The sequence below is a fragment of the Tupaia chinensis genome, unplaced genomic scaffold (assembly GCF_000334495.1).
Source record: "Tupaia chinensis unplaced genomic scaffold, TupChi_1.0 Scaffold000394_1, whole genome shotgun sequence".
In the NCBI taxonomy this organism is placed as follows: Eukaryota; Metazoa; Chordata; class Mammalia; order Scandentia; family Tupaiidae; genus Tupaia; species Tupaia belangeri.
The window spans coordinates 1,279,411-1,294,610 of NW_006159896.1; the positions used below are offsets into that span (position 1 = coordinate 1,279,411).

At 45.9% G+C, this 15,200-nt stretch overlaps 1 protein-coding gene across 13 annotated transcripts in view; it reads right to left on the reverse strand.

Moving 5' to 3' along the window:
* ODF2 (outer dense fiber of sperm tails 2) overlaps positions 1-15,200 on the reverse strand; it is a 57,360-nt gene that overhangs the window by 30,473 nt on the left and 11,687 nt on the right. For 12 of the 13 annotated variants that reach the window (XM_006154000.3, XM_014589988.2, XM_014589987.2 and 9 more), the window contains 4 exons: positions 7,492-7,662; positions 5,750-5,910; positions 4,835-4,964; positions 4,121-4,252 (listed from right to left, as the gene is read on the reverse strand). In XM_006154000.3, the coding sequence (XP_006154062.2) occupies positions 4,121-4,252; positions 4,835-4,964; positions 5,750-5,910; positions 7,492-7,662 (594 nt within the window). The remainder of the gene's footprint in view (positions 1-4,120; positions 4,253-4,834; positions 4,965-5,749; positions 5,911-7,491; positions 7,663-15,200) is intronic. The other variant, XM_006154004.3, reaches the window with a different exon arrangement.

Consider the following 15,200-nt stretch of genomic DNA (forward strand, 5'->3'; position numbering starts at 1 on the left):
AAATATATGTCCATCCATACTAGAATGGATAAATAAGGACCACCAGGTGGTATAGTGGTTAAGGAGGCAGGATTCTCACATGGCTGACCACGGTTTGAGTCTCAGAGCCAGTGGCTTGAAAATGATATCCAACGCGTGCACGTGTGTACCCAAAATCCTGAGAGGAGAATGCAGAAGAGGTGTGGTGTGGCTACTCACCCTGAGGACTCACCCTGAGGACTGACTTCTCACTTTACCTCTCTCTGTCTCTGTCTATCTCCAGTGAGCATATATGCCCTATAGCAAAAACCTAAAATATATTTTTTTTAATTTAAAAAAAGAATGGATAGTGATGTAGTTGTAAAATGGAATACATCATCTAGGGCCTTAAGGATAAAAATGATATTGTTGCGGGAATAAAGAAAACTCAAGGGACCAGCAGATGGCATCATGGCTACATTGCTGGACTCCCACATGATGGCTGACTGTTGTTTGAGTCCCGGACCCAGAGGCTTGAAACTCACATCAGGCACGTGTGTGTGCATGCCTAAAATCCTGAGAGGAGAATGGAAGAAAAGGGACTGCAGCATGGCCATCCCCTCTGGGGAGGGTGATTTCTCACTTTCTATCTCTCTATCTCTCTCTGTCTCTCCAATATCACTTATGCAGTTTTAAGTCATGCCCAACAGTGCTGTATGTTGCACAGGGATGTATTTGTAAGTGATTAAAAACTATCAACTTTGGGGGAACCAGCAGTTAGCGTAATTGCTATGTCGCTGGATTCCCATGTAGTCAACCACGGTTCGAGTCCCGGACCCGGGGGCTTAGAGCTCACGCTGGGTGCGTGTGCGTGCATGCCCAAGATCCTGAGAGAAGAATGGAGGAGAAGGGATTGTGACGTGACCATCCCTCCTGGGGGATGATTTCTTGCCTTCTGTCTCTATGTCTCTCTCTGTCTGTCTGGCAAGCGCATGTGCCCTATAGCGAAAACCTCTCAAAACAAACAAACAAACAAACAAAAAACTATCAACTTAGGGACCAGCAGATCGTGTAATGGTTACGTCACTGGACTACCACATAGTCAGCTGCAGTTCAAGTCCCATACCCAGCAATTTAAAATTCATGCTGGGTGTGTGTATGTGCATGCCCAAAACCATGAGAGGAGAGTGGAAGAGAAGGAATCGCAGCATGGCCATCCCCCCACCCAGGGGGTGATTTCTCACTTTGTTTCTGACAAGCACATGTACCCTATAGCAAAAATCTCTCCCTCAAAAAAAAAAAAAAAATTATGTCTATTTAATTTTTATTTATTTATTTTAATTTGACCAGAGAGAGACAGAGTGAGAGAAAGAGAGAAAGCAAAAAGTCACCAGGTCTGAGACTCTAACCACTATCAACCACGTAGGAGTCCAGCATCCTTAACCACCACGCCACCTGCTGGGCCCAAAAAACTATCAACTTCAAGATAAAAGTTCCCACTGAGGGGAGGGAGACCAGGTTATAAAGAAAGCAGACACAAAGGGATTTAACTATGTGAATCATGTTTTATTTTGAAAGCTGGGTGGTGAGTGTACCACTTTATATCACTTTACATATTAATCAGAAAAACAAAAAGGTTGATAGTGTAAAAACAAAGAAAAGATGGTGATTTAAAAAAAAATTAAACTTAGTTTAAAAATGGGGAAAAAAATGTTATCCTGGGGTATCCTATGGCTGGTGGTTGAGGTGGTTGGATCCCGCATGACTGGTCATGCAGTTCAAGTCCTGGACCTGGTAACTTGGGGACGCCAGATAGGTCTGTGTACCCCAAATCCCAAAGGGAGGACAAAATGGAGAAGAAGAGATTGCAGTATGACCATACCCCATGGGGGGGATGCTTTCTCTCCCTCTTTCTGTCTCTCTCTAGCAAGACTGCACACTCTCTGGCAGATTAAAAAAAGAAAAAAAGTCATCATTTCATCAGCACTGGCATCTTGAAGCCATTGGCATCTCCTTGCTTTGAAACAAACAGAATACTGTCAGCCTTTTCAGAAATATTTGCTAACATAGCATTATTCACAATGGCCAAGATAAAGTATCGACTTCGATGTCCATCACCGGACAACTGTATTTAGAAAATGCATCCGCAGTACGTATCCACAACTGAAAAGTATTCAGTCTTCAAAAGTGAAGGAAATCCTGCCACTTGTGACAGTAGGGATGAACCTATAGAATATTACGTTAAATGAAATAAAGCAGATTCAGAAAGATAAATGTCACATGATTTCACATGTAAGATCTAAAAAAGTTGAAATCAGAAGTATAGAATGATGCTTGCTAGGGATTAGAAGGGAAATTGAGGATCCCTTGTTGTGTTCTTTGTTGGTCAAAGGATACACAATTTCAGATAGGAGGGATGAGTTTCAAAGATCTACTGTGAGGCCAGGGGGTGACGTGGTGGTTAAGGTGCTAGACTCCTACATGGCCACCCATGGTTTGAGTCCCGGATCTGGTGGCTTGCTTTCTCACTTTCCCTCGCTCTTTGTCTCTCTCTGGTAAAATTTTTAAAATGGGCTGGCAGGTGGTGTGGTGGTAAGAGGCACTAGATACCCACATGGCCGACTTTGGTTTGAGTCCTAGACCTGGTGGCTTGCTTTCTCCCTCTCTCTCTGTCTTTCTCTGGTCAAATTTAAAAAATAATAACAAGTGGAATTAACTAAATATTTTTAAAATTAAAAACATATACATAATAGTAAGTAAAATTTTAAAAAATAATTCTTGAAGGAAAAAAAAGATCTATTGTACTGGACCAGTCCCACAGGCTAGTTATGAAGAGAGCTAGATCCCACATGACCGACTGCAGTTCAAATCCCAGCCCTAGCGACTGAAACACGTGCCTGGCACATGTACGTGCATGTCCCAAACCCTGACAAGATGGAGAGATTGAGGAGATTATAGTGTGACCACACCCCATTGAGGGGTACTTTCTCCCTGTCCCTTTCTCTGTCTCTTTCTAAGGAATGCATATGGCCTCTGGCTAATTAAGTAAAAAAATAAAATAAAGAAATATTTGCTCACATAATATGTTTCAGAGTGGGCCAGCCCATGCCATGGTGATTAAGGTGACTGGGTCCCACATGGCCAACTGTGTGGTCTGAGTTTCGAACCCAGCATCTTGAGAAACACACCAGGCACCTGTGCATGTATGTCCAAAATCCCAAAAGGAGGGAGAGATGGAGGAAAAGAAATTGTGGCATGACCATTCCCCATGGAGGTGCTTTTTCCCTGTCTGACAAGTGCATACAGGTAAACATTTTTTAAAGTTTCAGAGAACGTCTTCATTTTTTTAGAGAGGTTTTTGCTATAGGGTGCATGTGCTTGCAGGAGACACAGAGAAAGACAGAGAGAAAGTGAGAAATCATCCTCTGAGGGGATGGCCAGACTGCAATCCCCTTTCCTCTATTCTCCTCTCAGGATTTTGGGCAAACATGCACACACGCCTGGCATGTTTCAAGCCACCAGGTCCAGGACTCAAACCATAGTCAGCCATGTGGGAGTCTAGTGCCTCGACCACTACGCCACCTGCTGGCTCTTCAGAGAAGATCTTTTAAGAAAACTAAGTGTTGGGGCTGGCAGATGGTGTAGTGGTTAAGGGCGCTGGATTCCCACATGGCTGACAGTTGTTTGAGTCCCGGACCTGGCGGTTTGGATTCTCACTTTCCCTCTCTCGCTCTGTCCCTCTCTGGTCAAATTTAAATAAATAAAAATGTCTTTAAAAAAAAGAAAAGAAAAGAAAACTAAGTGCTACCACACAATCTATGCCCACCAGGCATTAATCACTCTTCTACCTAACAAAAACCTCAGGTCTGATTCTCTCCCCTCTCTGCCTACAAGCCCTGGCATGGCTTGACCCCTCCTGGCTCCCCACCACATTTCCAAGGTTCTTCAGGTGCTGCCTAGTCCAGCTTCAACAGCAGCCAAACGGCACTGCATACCACGCACTTCAGGCGCTCATTTGGTGAAGTGTCTCTGTGGTCCCTTCAGGTCAGGCACAAATAGGATTTTCTTTTTAGGGATGAGGAGACTGAGGCTCAGAGAGGCCAGGTATGCAGGGCCAACCCCAAGTGCTTATGGAGGGTGGGTGGGGTGGGCAGGAGCTCACCTCTTTGCAGTGCTGTTCCCTCAGCAGGTCTCGGAGGGTGCGGTTGGTTTCTTCGAATGTGCTCAGCTTCTGCAGGAGAAGTTCCTTTTGCCTCGTCAGGGTGTTAATGTCCGTGCAGGTCATTTGTTTCTCCTGGAAGACAGGCAGGCAGTCTTACCAGGTGCAGGGGGAGAGGGAGAGGCAGGCCCCAGGACAGACTCAACAGGTGTTGGTGCCAGGCCAGATGAGCTGGGCTATGTACAGGGCCCAGGTGGTCCAGAGCAGGCTTCCCGGAGGAGGCAGACCTGGAAAGATGGGCAGGAGCTGAGCCCACTGAGAGCAAGAGGTAGAGAAAGAGGCGAGACAGCTCAGTGTAGGCGCATGCAGTTCGGACAGGCCTTCTGGAGGTGGCAAGGGAGGATGACGACACCTGGTGGCTGACACTTGCGGAAACCAACCACATGCCTTGACTCACTGTGATCCCAGGCAACCCATGGTGAGGTCTCCTCAGAGGCCCTGGCCACCAGAGGTCATCTTCGAGGGTCTAGGCCCAAGAAGTAAGAATGGGGGGTGGGGGCAGAGGAGTTAAGCATGCCCTCCCCCCACCTGGAGATGTCATAAAGTCAGCCTGATGACTACGCAGGAGACCCCGCCCTGGCCTGCGACCGCCCCTCTGAACTCAGCCCCGGCCCAGTCCAGGCCCAGGCCCAGGCAGGGTCCTCTGCCGCCACCTACTGTTTTCAGCTTCCCGATGGTATCCTTCAAGGCCATGACTTGCTTGGCAGCAGCTGCTCCATCCATTTCCGCCTCAACCAGCTTGGACATAAGGCACTCCTTCTCCTGCTGGAGGTGTTTCTTCTGAAGCCTGGGGCCAGAGAGAGAGGGCTCTGAGAGCCCGGCCAGGCCCAGGCTGCCCAGGGCTCCGAGGCTCGCCTCACAATGCCCCACAGGCCACCTCCTGGCAGGGAACAGTGGGAGTGGGGGAGGGGGAGAGGCAGGGGCAGGCCTTCCAGAAGGACGGGGCCCAGAAGTCACATCTGCCTGGGCAGCAGCCAGGGCCTTTGCCCCAGGTGACATGCTACCACCATGTGGTCTGCTTGTCTCAAACAGCCACTGCTGTCAACTCTGCCCCATCATCTTCAGATCCACTTTTGAGCCATCCCAGCTGCTGTCCACACTGGAGTCAAGTCTGGTCACATCAGTCCCCTGCTTTTCAAACCTTTCCATGGTTCCCAACCACCCTCAGCGCAAATGGCCCTAGTGGCTGAGAGCCAGCCTTTGCTAACCCTTATGCTATCACTTGCCGTCTGTCCACCTGCTCTGGCCCACTTTCCATTTCTCAGCTGCAAATGTATTCCCAACTGGGGCCTTGCCACAAGATGTTCCCACTGACAACGTGCCCCTGTAGGGCACCCCTTAAATGTCACTTTCTCCAGAGATCCCCGACTCCCGGCCCCTGTGGGGTACTCCATCTATTTATCATGTGCGCCATTGGGTAATTAACCATGTGACTGTGTTGGACTGCTTTGGCACATGGGTCAGGGACGGCGCCTGGGTCTGCTGCTGCACTGCTTTTCACTCCATCCTGGGGCTTTGGGGTAGCCTGACATGACAGCAGGAAGGAAAGCCACAGGCCGGCGGGTGCCTCACATGGTGAAGTCCTTCTCCTCCTTGATGCGCTCGATGTTGTGCCTCAGCACGGTGTTCTCGTGCTCTGTCTCAGCCAGTTCGTGTGCCACCTCCTCCAACTCCTCCTTCCGCTCCTCCAGGAACCTTTTGGCCATTTGGCGCTCCCCCTTCTGCATCTTGACCTGCACAAGGGCACACAGGCAGGGCCACTGAGGGATGGCTTTTCTTCTATGCTACATGGCTGGGCCCAGGGCTTCAGACCCTCCGTTGCAAGCCAGCCAAGCCCTGTGCAGTTGCAGTCCTCATTAGCAGTCTCAGAAAATCTCACAAAGACTGGCCCCTCGGGACCAGCAGTTGGTGTAATAGCTATGTTGCTGGGCTCTCATGTAGTTGACTGTGGTACGAGTCCCAGACCCAGTGGCTTAAACTCACACCAGGTGCATGTGCATGTGTGCCCAAGATCCCGAGAGGAGAATGGAGGAGAGGGGGTTGCGGCATGGCCACCCCCCTGGGGGTTGATTTTTCACTTTCTGTTTCTGTCTTTTTGGTGAGTGCACGCACCTATAGCAAAAACTTATTTAAAAAAAAAAAAAAAGACTGACCCCTCTGAGACACGATTCCTTCCTCATTTGGCAGATAAGAAAACTGAGTGACGAGAGCCTGAGTTGGACCGGCAGGTAGCATGGAGGTTAAGGTAGTGGATCCCACATAGCTGGCTCCACAGTCTAAGTCCTAGACCCGATGGCTGGATAAACACTCTAGGCGTGTGTGCATCCAAGTCCAAAATGCTAACAGAAGACTGGAGAAGAGACTGGCATGGCCACCCTCCACCCAGGGGGTGATTTCTCACTTTCCCTCTCTCTCTCAAGCGAGCACATTTACTCTATAGCAAAAACTAAAAAAGAGAGAGAGCTTAAGTGACCTGCTGGGGATGGCGTTAGGTGGTAAACGTGGTTTGGCTGGCACATCATAGGAGAGCGGTCACAGAAAGGCCGTGCACTACAGACTACAGAGGAGGGCCTGTTGCCAGGCAGCCCTGGGTTTCCCAGGAAGGTCCCTGGACACCAAGTACAGGGAGCAGGACTAAAGACACAGGTCATATTAGCAGTCAAGATCTAGACTATAGGGGCCAGCAGATGGCACTGGTTAAGGCACTGGTCTCCCACATGGCCGGCTGACCTTACTTCAAGTCCCACACCCGACAGCTTGCTTTCTCACACTCCTCTCTCTCTCTTCCTATCTCCCTCTGGTCAAATTGAATAATTATAATAAATGAAATAATTGTTAAAAAAAAAAAAGTCTGGACTGTAATGCCAGCTCCACACCTCCCAGCCGGGGACCTTGGACTTCACAGTTCTGCTTCCAATGCCATTGCCATATTGCGCCCAAAGAGACAGCTCAGCGCCCGGTGACAAACTTCCTTTTCCTCCTTGGGGTTGTGTCTTTAATGTTAGATGTTAGCACAAGCCGTTTCCAAGTCACTTCCCTCCACAGCAGGAACTATAACCCCACCAGCTGCCTTTGCCGTGGTCATTGTCAATTCAGGTCATCCATGCACAGCACCAGGCCAGCTCAGTGCTTGACGGGTGGGGCCGTGGGTGTGACGGTGCCCCAGCTACCTCCCAGGGGGGAATCCAAACTCCTGGGCAACTTTGCCAAGGGGCCAGGAGGCTGGCAGAGAGGCGACTGGAGAGAAGTGTTCACCAGAAGCCCATCTGGCAGTCCTCAAGGCACGAGCTGTCCCAGTCCCCTACCTCCCTCACCTCAGACTTGAGACAACCAACCGCATTCATTAGACTGTCAATCTTCTTATCGTAACGGTTCATTTTACAGTGACCCGAGTCGTCATCTTCTGTAGAGAGGTCACTTAACCGCATCACCGAAACCAGCTTTTCTGAAGATGGTGGTGTGATCTCCAGGCAATGAGGTGGATTCTGACGTAGAGGAGGGAGAAACACATGAACTTGGAAGCAAGGCCTCCACCTGGATTCTACCGAGGCTGGATGTCTACTGGAGGCTGACTTACTGATTAGGCTGGAAAAGCTACAACAGCTACCGGTCAACCACAGGGACCCTGGGAACACTCCAAACCCTCTCAAATGAACATTATCTACCCATGTTTAAAGGATGTTTTTGAAGAATTTCTTACATTGAAATAAAAAGCTTACATTATGTTTAAGTTTAAAATAAAGAATATAACGAATTGGCAAAAACGGTATACCCAAAGGTGGCAAAATTTTGGGACTATAGATGTTTTCATTTACCTAGGGCAGAAATGAAATATGTCAGACGTCTTTTAAATGAATACAAATGCATGACACTGGGTTAGTTATCACAATAAATTCACTGAGAAAGGCGTTTTGGGAAATGTGGAGAAATTTGAAAATCAACTAGTTACTATGTAATATGAAGAAATGAAGTGCTTACAACTAATCAGTATTTGTTTTGGTTAATATAGAAAAACATAAATACTATTAGAAATACATATGAAATGATGTCTGGAAAACACCTTTTTAAATACAGTATAAAACAAAAAAATTTTTTCTTGACAGATTTTTTGGTATAGAGCACATACACTCTCTGGAGAGACAGGAGACAGAAAGAAAGAAAGCGAGAAATCACCCCCTCAGGGGAAGGCCACGCTGCAATCCCTTCTTCTCCATTCTTGTCTCGGGATTTTGGGCACACACGTTCACGCACCCGGAGTGAGTTTTAGGCCACCGGGTCTGGGACTCGAACTGAGGTTAACTATGTGGGAGCTGATGGCTGTCAGAAAGAAACAAGAAGTGTGCAACAGGATGAAATTGTTGTATCGAACAAGTAGGACTCCCAGGGTATAATTAAGAGAAATCACGCACATAGGGCCAGCAGAGAGCACAGTGGTTAAGGTGCCGGACTCCCACATGGCTGACCGCTGCCCAAGTCCAGAACTCTGTGACTTGAAGCAACACGAAGCACATGTGCATGCTCAAAGTCCTGAGAGGAGAATGGAGAAGGGATTACAGTGTGGCCATTTCCCCTGAGGGGTGATTTCTCACATTCTGTCTTTGTCTCTCCAGCCAGGACACATGCCCTATAGCAAAAAATACACGTAACTCTCCCTAGGAACCAGCAGGTGGCATAATGGTTACATCACTGGACTTCCACGAAGTCGACTGTGATTGGAGTCCCAAACCTGGTAGGTTGCTTTCTCACTTTTTCTCTCTCTCCTCTTTTTCTGTCCCTCTCTGATCAAATTAAAATAAGTAAACAAATAAAATTAAAAAAAAATTTTTTTTTTTTTTTTTTAGAGGTTTTGCTATAGGGCACGTGCGCTCGCCAGACAGAGAGAGACAGAGACAGAAAGTGAGAAATCACCCCCCGAGGGGATGGCCACACCGCAATCCCTTCTCCTCTAGGGATCTTGGGTACTCATGCACACGCACCCTGCGTGAGTTTTAAGCCACTGGGTCCGGGATGCGAACCGCAGTCAACTACATGGGAGTCCAGCGACATAGCCATTATGCTAACTGCTGGTCCCAAATAAAATCATTCTTTAAAAATCAAAAGGAGGAACCTGGAGGGTGATGTGGCAGTTAAGGTGCTGGACTCCCATATGGCCGACAATGGTTCAAGTCTCGAACCAGTCCGAACTCATGACAAATAAATAGGTTTAAAAAAAAATAAGGGGACCAGCAGTTAGCGTAATGGCTATGTCACTGGACTCCCATGTAGCTGACCGTGGTTCAAGTCCTGGACCCGGTGGCTTAAACTCACACCGGGCACGTGTGCGTGTGTGCCCAAGATCCCGAGAGGAGAGTGGGGGAGAAGTGACTGTGGCATGGCCATCCCCCCTGGGGGTCATTTCTCTCTGTCTCTGTCTTTCTGGCAAGTGCACAAGCCCTATAGCAAAAACTTCTAAAAAAAAATTAAGAATCAAAAAAAAAAAAAAAAAGGGTATGTACTCTTTCTTTTTTTAGCCAGTCTGTTCTAGAGATTTATTACATATATCCTGGTTGCCAGCCAGTGGTGTGGTGGTTAGGGTGGCTAGATCCCACAGGGCCAACTGAACAGTTCGAGTCTTGGACCCAGTGGCTTGAAAGACACACTAGGGGCATACACGTGCATGCATGTGTGGCTAAAATACCAAGAGGAGCACGGAAGAGACTGCAGTGTAGCCAATCCATTTATGCCACCTGCTGGCCCCTTTACTTAATTTCTCTCTGTCTCTATCACTTCTGGTGAGCACAAGCACCCTCTGTGAATTAAAAAACAAAAATGTGCAGGCTGGGGCAAGCAGGTGATGTAGTGATTAAGGCAGTGGACTCCCACATGACCATCTGCCTTAATCAAGTCCCAGACCCAGCATCTTGAAAATCATGTCAGGCACGTGTGCATGTGTGCCCAAAATCCCAAGAAAAGAAGGGAGGAGAAGGGATTGTGGTATGACCATGCCCCATGGAAGGTGCCTTCTCCCGCTTCCTGTCTCCTCTGGCAGGCACAAGTGCTCAATCCAGAAAAAAAAAAGTACAAAGAAAATATAGTTAAATATATTAAATAAAACAGAATAGGGAACCAGTAGGTGGTGTGGTGATTAAGGTGCTAAACTTTTACATGGCCGACTGTGGTTCAATTCTTGGACCCAACAGATTAAAATCATGTAGGGCATATATAAGCATGTGCCCAAAATACTGAGAGAAGAATGGAGAAGGGATTGTAGTATGGCTATCTCCCTTAGGAGTAATTTCTCACTTTCTCTTTCTCTCTCTGGCGAGTACACACACACACTATGACAAAAACCTTAAAAAAAAAAAAAAAACAGAGAGAGAGAGAGAGATGCAATGATTAGTAAAATACCCTGTTCTTACCAAAACATAATAGAAGCAGTCTACTCATAAGAAAAGATCAGGAGGGGCTGGCAGGTGGTATGGTAATTAAGGTGTTGGAGTCCCACATGACTAATCATGGTTCAAGTCCCAGACCTGGTAGGTTGCTTGCTTATTTTCCCCCTTTCTCTGTAATTCTCTGGTGAGCACACATGGCCTTTAACAAACTTTAAAAAAAAAAATTATAACAATATGGGACCAGCAGATGGTGTAATGGTTATGTTGCTAGACTCCCACATAGTCTACCATGATTCAAGTCCTATACCTGGTGGCTTAAAACTCATGCCGGGCACATGTGCATGTATGCCCAAAATCCTAAGAGGAGAATGGAGGGGAAGGGATTGCAACATGGCCACACACTCCCTGGGGGGTGATTTCTTGCTTTCTGTCTTTCTGTCTCTCTGGTAAGCACATATGCTCTATACAAAAAATATCTCTCAAAAAAAAATGATAATAAATAAGATAATTTGTAAAGGCTAATTTCATTTATTATTACCATTTTTAAAAATTTGCTACAGGGCACATGTGTTCACCAGAGACATACAGACAAACACAGAGAGGAGAGGGAAAGTGAGAAAGCAAGCCTCTAGGTCTGAGAGTAGAACCCAGTGCCCCAACCACCAAGCCACCTGCTGGTCCTAATAATTAATTTAAAAAAAAAAAAAAAAAAAAGAAAGAAAACATCAGGAAATGTCCCACCTAGAATTTACACAAGTGGCAAGGTTAGGCGTGGTTTTTCACTTTCCTCCTTGTGCTGATTTAGATTTTCTAATTTTTCAACAATGATTATATACTACTTTTTTTTCTTTTTTTGGAGAGGTTTTTGCTATAGGGCGCATGAGCTCGCCAGAAAGACAGAGAGAGACACAGAGACAGAAAGCGAGAAATCACCCCCCAGGGGGGATGGTCACGCCGCAATCACTTCTCCTCCATTCTCCTCTTGTGATTCTGGGCATGTACGCACACGCGCCCGGCGTGAGTTTAAGCCACTGGGTCTGGGACTCGAACCATGGTCGACTACATGGGAGTTCAGCTACATAGCCATTACACTAACTGCTGGTCCCTATACTACTTTTAAAAGAAAAAAGTTACCTTTTTTTTTAAAGATATTTTTGCCAAAGGGCGTGTGTGCTTACTAGAGAGGTAGAGAGACAGAAAGAAATCACTCCCCAGAGGGGATGATCATGCCACAGTCCCTTCTTGACCATTCTCCTCTCAAGATTTTGGGCATGGGCACACAGGCACCTGGTGTGAGTTTTAAGTCGTAAAATCTCGAACTCGAAAAGCAGTCAGCTACATGATAGTCCAGTGCCTTAACCACTGTACCACCTGCTGGTTCCCAAAAACAGTTACTTTTAATATTTAAAAGATAGAAAATACTGGGGCCAGCAGGTGGCTCAGTGGTTAAGGGTGCTGGACTCCCACATAGCCGACTGTGGTTCAAGTATTACACCTGGTGGCTTGCTTTCTCACTTTCCCTCTCTCTCTTACTCCATCCCTCTCTGGTCAAATTTAAAATAAATAAAGTTAAATAAATTCTTTAAAAAAGAAAATACATAAATAATATGATTAAAATATAAATTTTCTAAAGAATTATTAAATTTTACTTATTATTATCATTTTTAAAAATTTGCTACAGAGCACATGAACTCACCAGACAGAAACAGAGAGATGGCAGATGGCGTGGTGGTTAAGGGTGCTAGACTCCCACATGGCTGACTACAGCTTTAATCCCGGACCTGGTGGTTTGCTTTTCCTCTTTCTCTGTTAAAATTTAAATAAATAAATAAATAAGTAAAATAATTCTTAAAAAGGGATCAGCAATTGGCATAATGGCTATGTCGCTGGACTCCCATGTAGTCGACTGCATTTCAAGTCCCAGACTCGGTGGCTTAAACTCACGCTGGGCACGTGTGTGTGCATGCCCAAGATCCTAAGAGAAGAATGGAGAAGGGATTGTGGCGTGGCCATCCCCCCTGGGGGGGTGATTTCTTGCTTTCTGTCTGTCTGTCTCTCTCTGTCTTTCTGGCAATAGCACGAGCCCTATAGCAAAAACCTCTCAAAAAAAATAAATAAAAAAACCACTGGGAGCACATGTATCCAAAATCCTGATAGGGTGGAGAAATGGAGAAGCACGACTGTGCCCCATCAGAGAATGCTTTCTCCCTTTCCCTCTCTTTTTGTCTCTCTGGCAAACCACATACACCAAACGGCAAAAATAAAAAAGACAATACACAGGAGAAAGTACAAGTGCAGTAGTAAGTGTACTAGGAGAGTGGATGCCCTTTGGGGTGACAGGGAGGCTCTGACAGTAACAGCTGAGAGGGCAGCACCTAGGAAATAAGCGTGAGTTACACAGGTGCATTCGGCTTGTAAAAATTCATTGAGCTAGGGGCCAGTGGTGGTGTGCTGGTTGAGGTGCTGCACTCTCACATGGTCAACCATGGTTCAAGTCCCAGACCAGCCAGCTTGGTTTCTCACTTTCTCTATCTCTGTCTATCTGTCTCTGGTGAATGCATATGCCTTATAGCAACATTTTAATAACAAATAAAACTAGGTAATTTTTTTTTTTAATTTCATCAAGCTAAAACACTTCTGACAGGGTCTGGCTATATCACGATCCTCCTGCCCCAGCCACTCAGTTACCCAGTACTATAGGGGCATCACCATACCTGGCCCAACCTGAATAACCCAGGCTTCCTCTGTGGTCTCAGCCTCTGAGAAATAGCATCTTACAGAGCACACCAATGGGAAGGAGCCTCTCTGCACTTTTCTTAGATGCCAGAGGGTGTAGGTGCTTGCCAGACAGAGTAGCATTCCCAGTGGAGAATGGTTACATCACTATCCTTTTTCTTCAATTTTCCATCCTATCAGGATTTCGAGCATGCATTCATAAGTGTGCACATGTGCGCACACACACATGCGCGCACACACACATGCATATGTGCACCAACATACTTTTCAAGCCGCCAAGGTTAAGTCTCATCTCGCAGTTGGCCATAAGGGATCCAATCTCTATGCACAGTGCTTAACCACCGTACCAACAAGCCTGGTCCCTTCTCCCTGAACCTTTCTTTTCTTTTCTTTTTTTTTTTTTTTAAGAATTATTTAATTTCATTTACTATTATTATTTTGCCACCAGGCCCAGGATTCAAACCACAGTCAGCCATGTAGGAATACAGCGCTTAACAGCAAGATTTGAGTAGTAGAATTCAAGTAATTATTTTTCTGTATATATTTTTGCATTTCCATAAAAAAAAAAAAAAAAAAAAAAAGTTTTTTATATTACAAAAGTATTCCAAAAAAAAAAAAAAAAAAAAAAAAAAGCTTTTAGTAATTAAAAAAAAAAAGGAAACAACAGACGGTGTAATGGCTATGTCGCTGGACTCCTATGTAGTCGACTGCGGTTCAAGTCCTGGACCTAGTGGCTTAAACTCATGCCAGGCGTGTGTGCGTGCCCAAGATCCCAAGAGGAGAATGGAGGAGAAGGGACTGTGGCATGGCCATTCCCCCTGGGGGATGATTTCTTGTTTCTTTCTCTTTCTGGCCAGAGCATGCGCTCTATAGCAAAAACCTCTCCAAAACAAAACAAAACAAAACAAAACTCTAGACCTTCTTTCTCCCAAAGATTATCTTATATACCAAAAGGGGCTCAAGAAATAAAACAATGGACCAGCCCCATAGCCTTATGGTTAAGGGCGCCAGATACCACATGGCTGACCATGAGTTAAAATTCCAGCCCTGCTGGCTTGAAAAACATGTGGGACTCGAATGTTCACAAACATCTGAATGAATGGAAAAAGTGGCACATACAATCTATGGAATACTACTCAGCCATAAAAAAAAAAAAAAAAAAACAAGACATTTGCTGGAAAGTAGTCAAATACGGAGGATCTATTGCTGAGTGAGCAAGACAGAATATGAAAGAAAGATATTGTATATATCCACTTACTATATACTGACTATCTACACTTTACAGTAGAGATGAAAATATTGGAGGGCGGGGCTGGCATGTGGCTTGGTGGTTAAAGCGCTGAACTCCCACATGGCCTACCAGTTTGAATCCTAGACCTGGCGGCTTGCTTTCTCACTATCTCTCTTTCTTTGGCACAACACATGTGAAATAATAATAATAATAAATAAATTATTTTTCTAAAAAAGAAAGAGGGCGTGGTGGCGCCCGCCCTATGGCAAAAAAAGAAAGAAATATCGGAAGGCATAAAAACAGTCAAAATAGTTGTGGATGCTGAAGACAGTGTGGAACCTGGGGGGGAGGGGGAGGCAGGGGTGAGGACAAGGGAAGAGTATAGAGACGGACAGCATGAGAATAGAGAGGCATGACATTTGTGGGACACAGAAATGATTTATTACCTGATAACATGTATAGTGTTCTATACTGGACTGGTCTGAGAAGTATTTCAAGTTGGATAAATTCTTTATACAAGCCAAATGATATATGATTGAATGTTTAAAAAAAATAATGAGAATAGGGACCAGCAGTTGGCATAATGGCTATGCCGCTGGACTCCCATGTAGTCGACCGCAGTTCAAGTCCCAGACCCGGTGGCTTAAACTCACGCCGGGCACGTGTGCGTGCATGCCCAAGA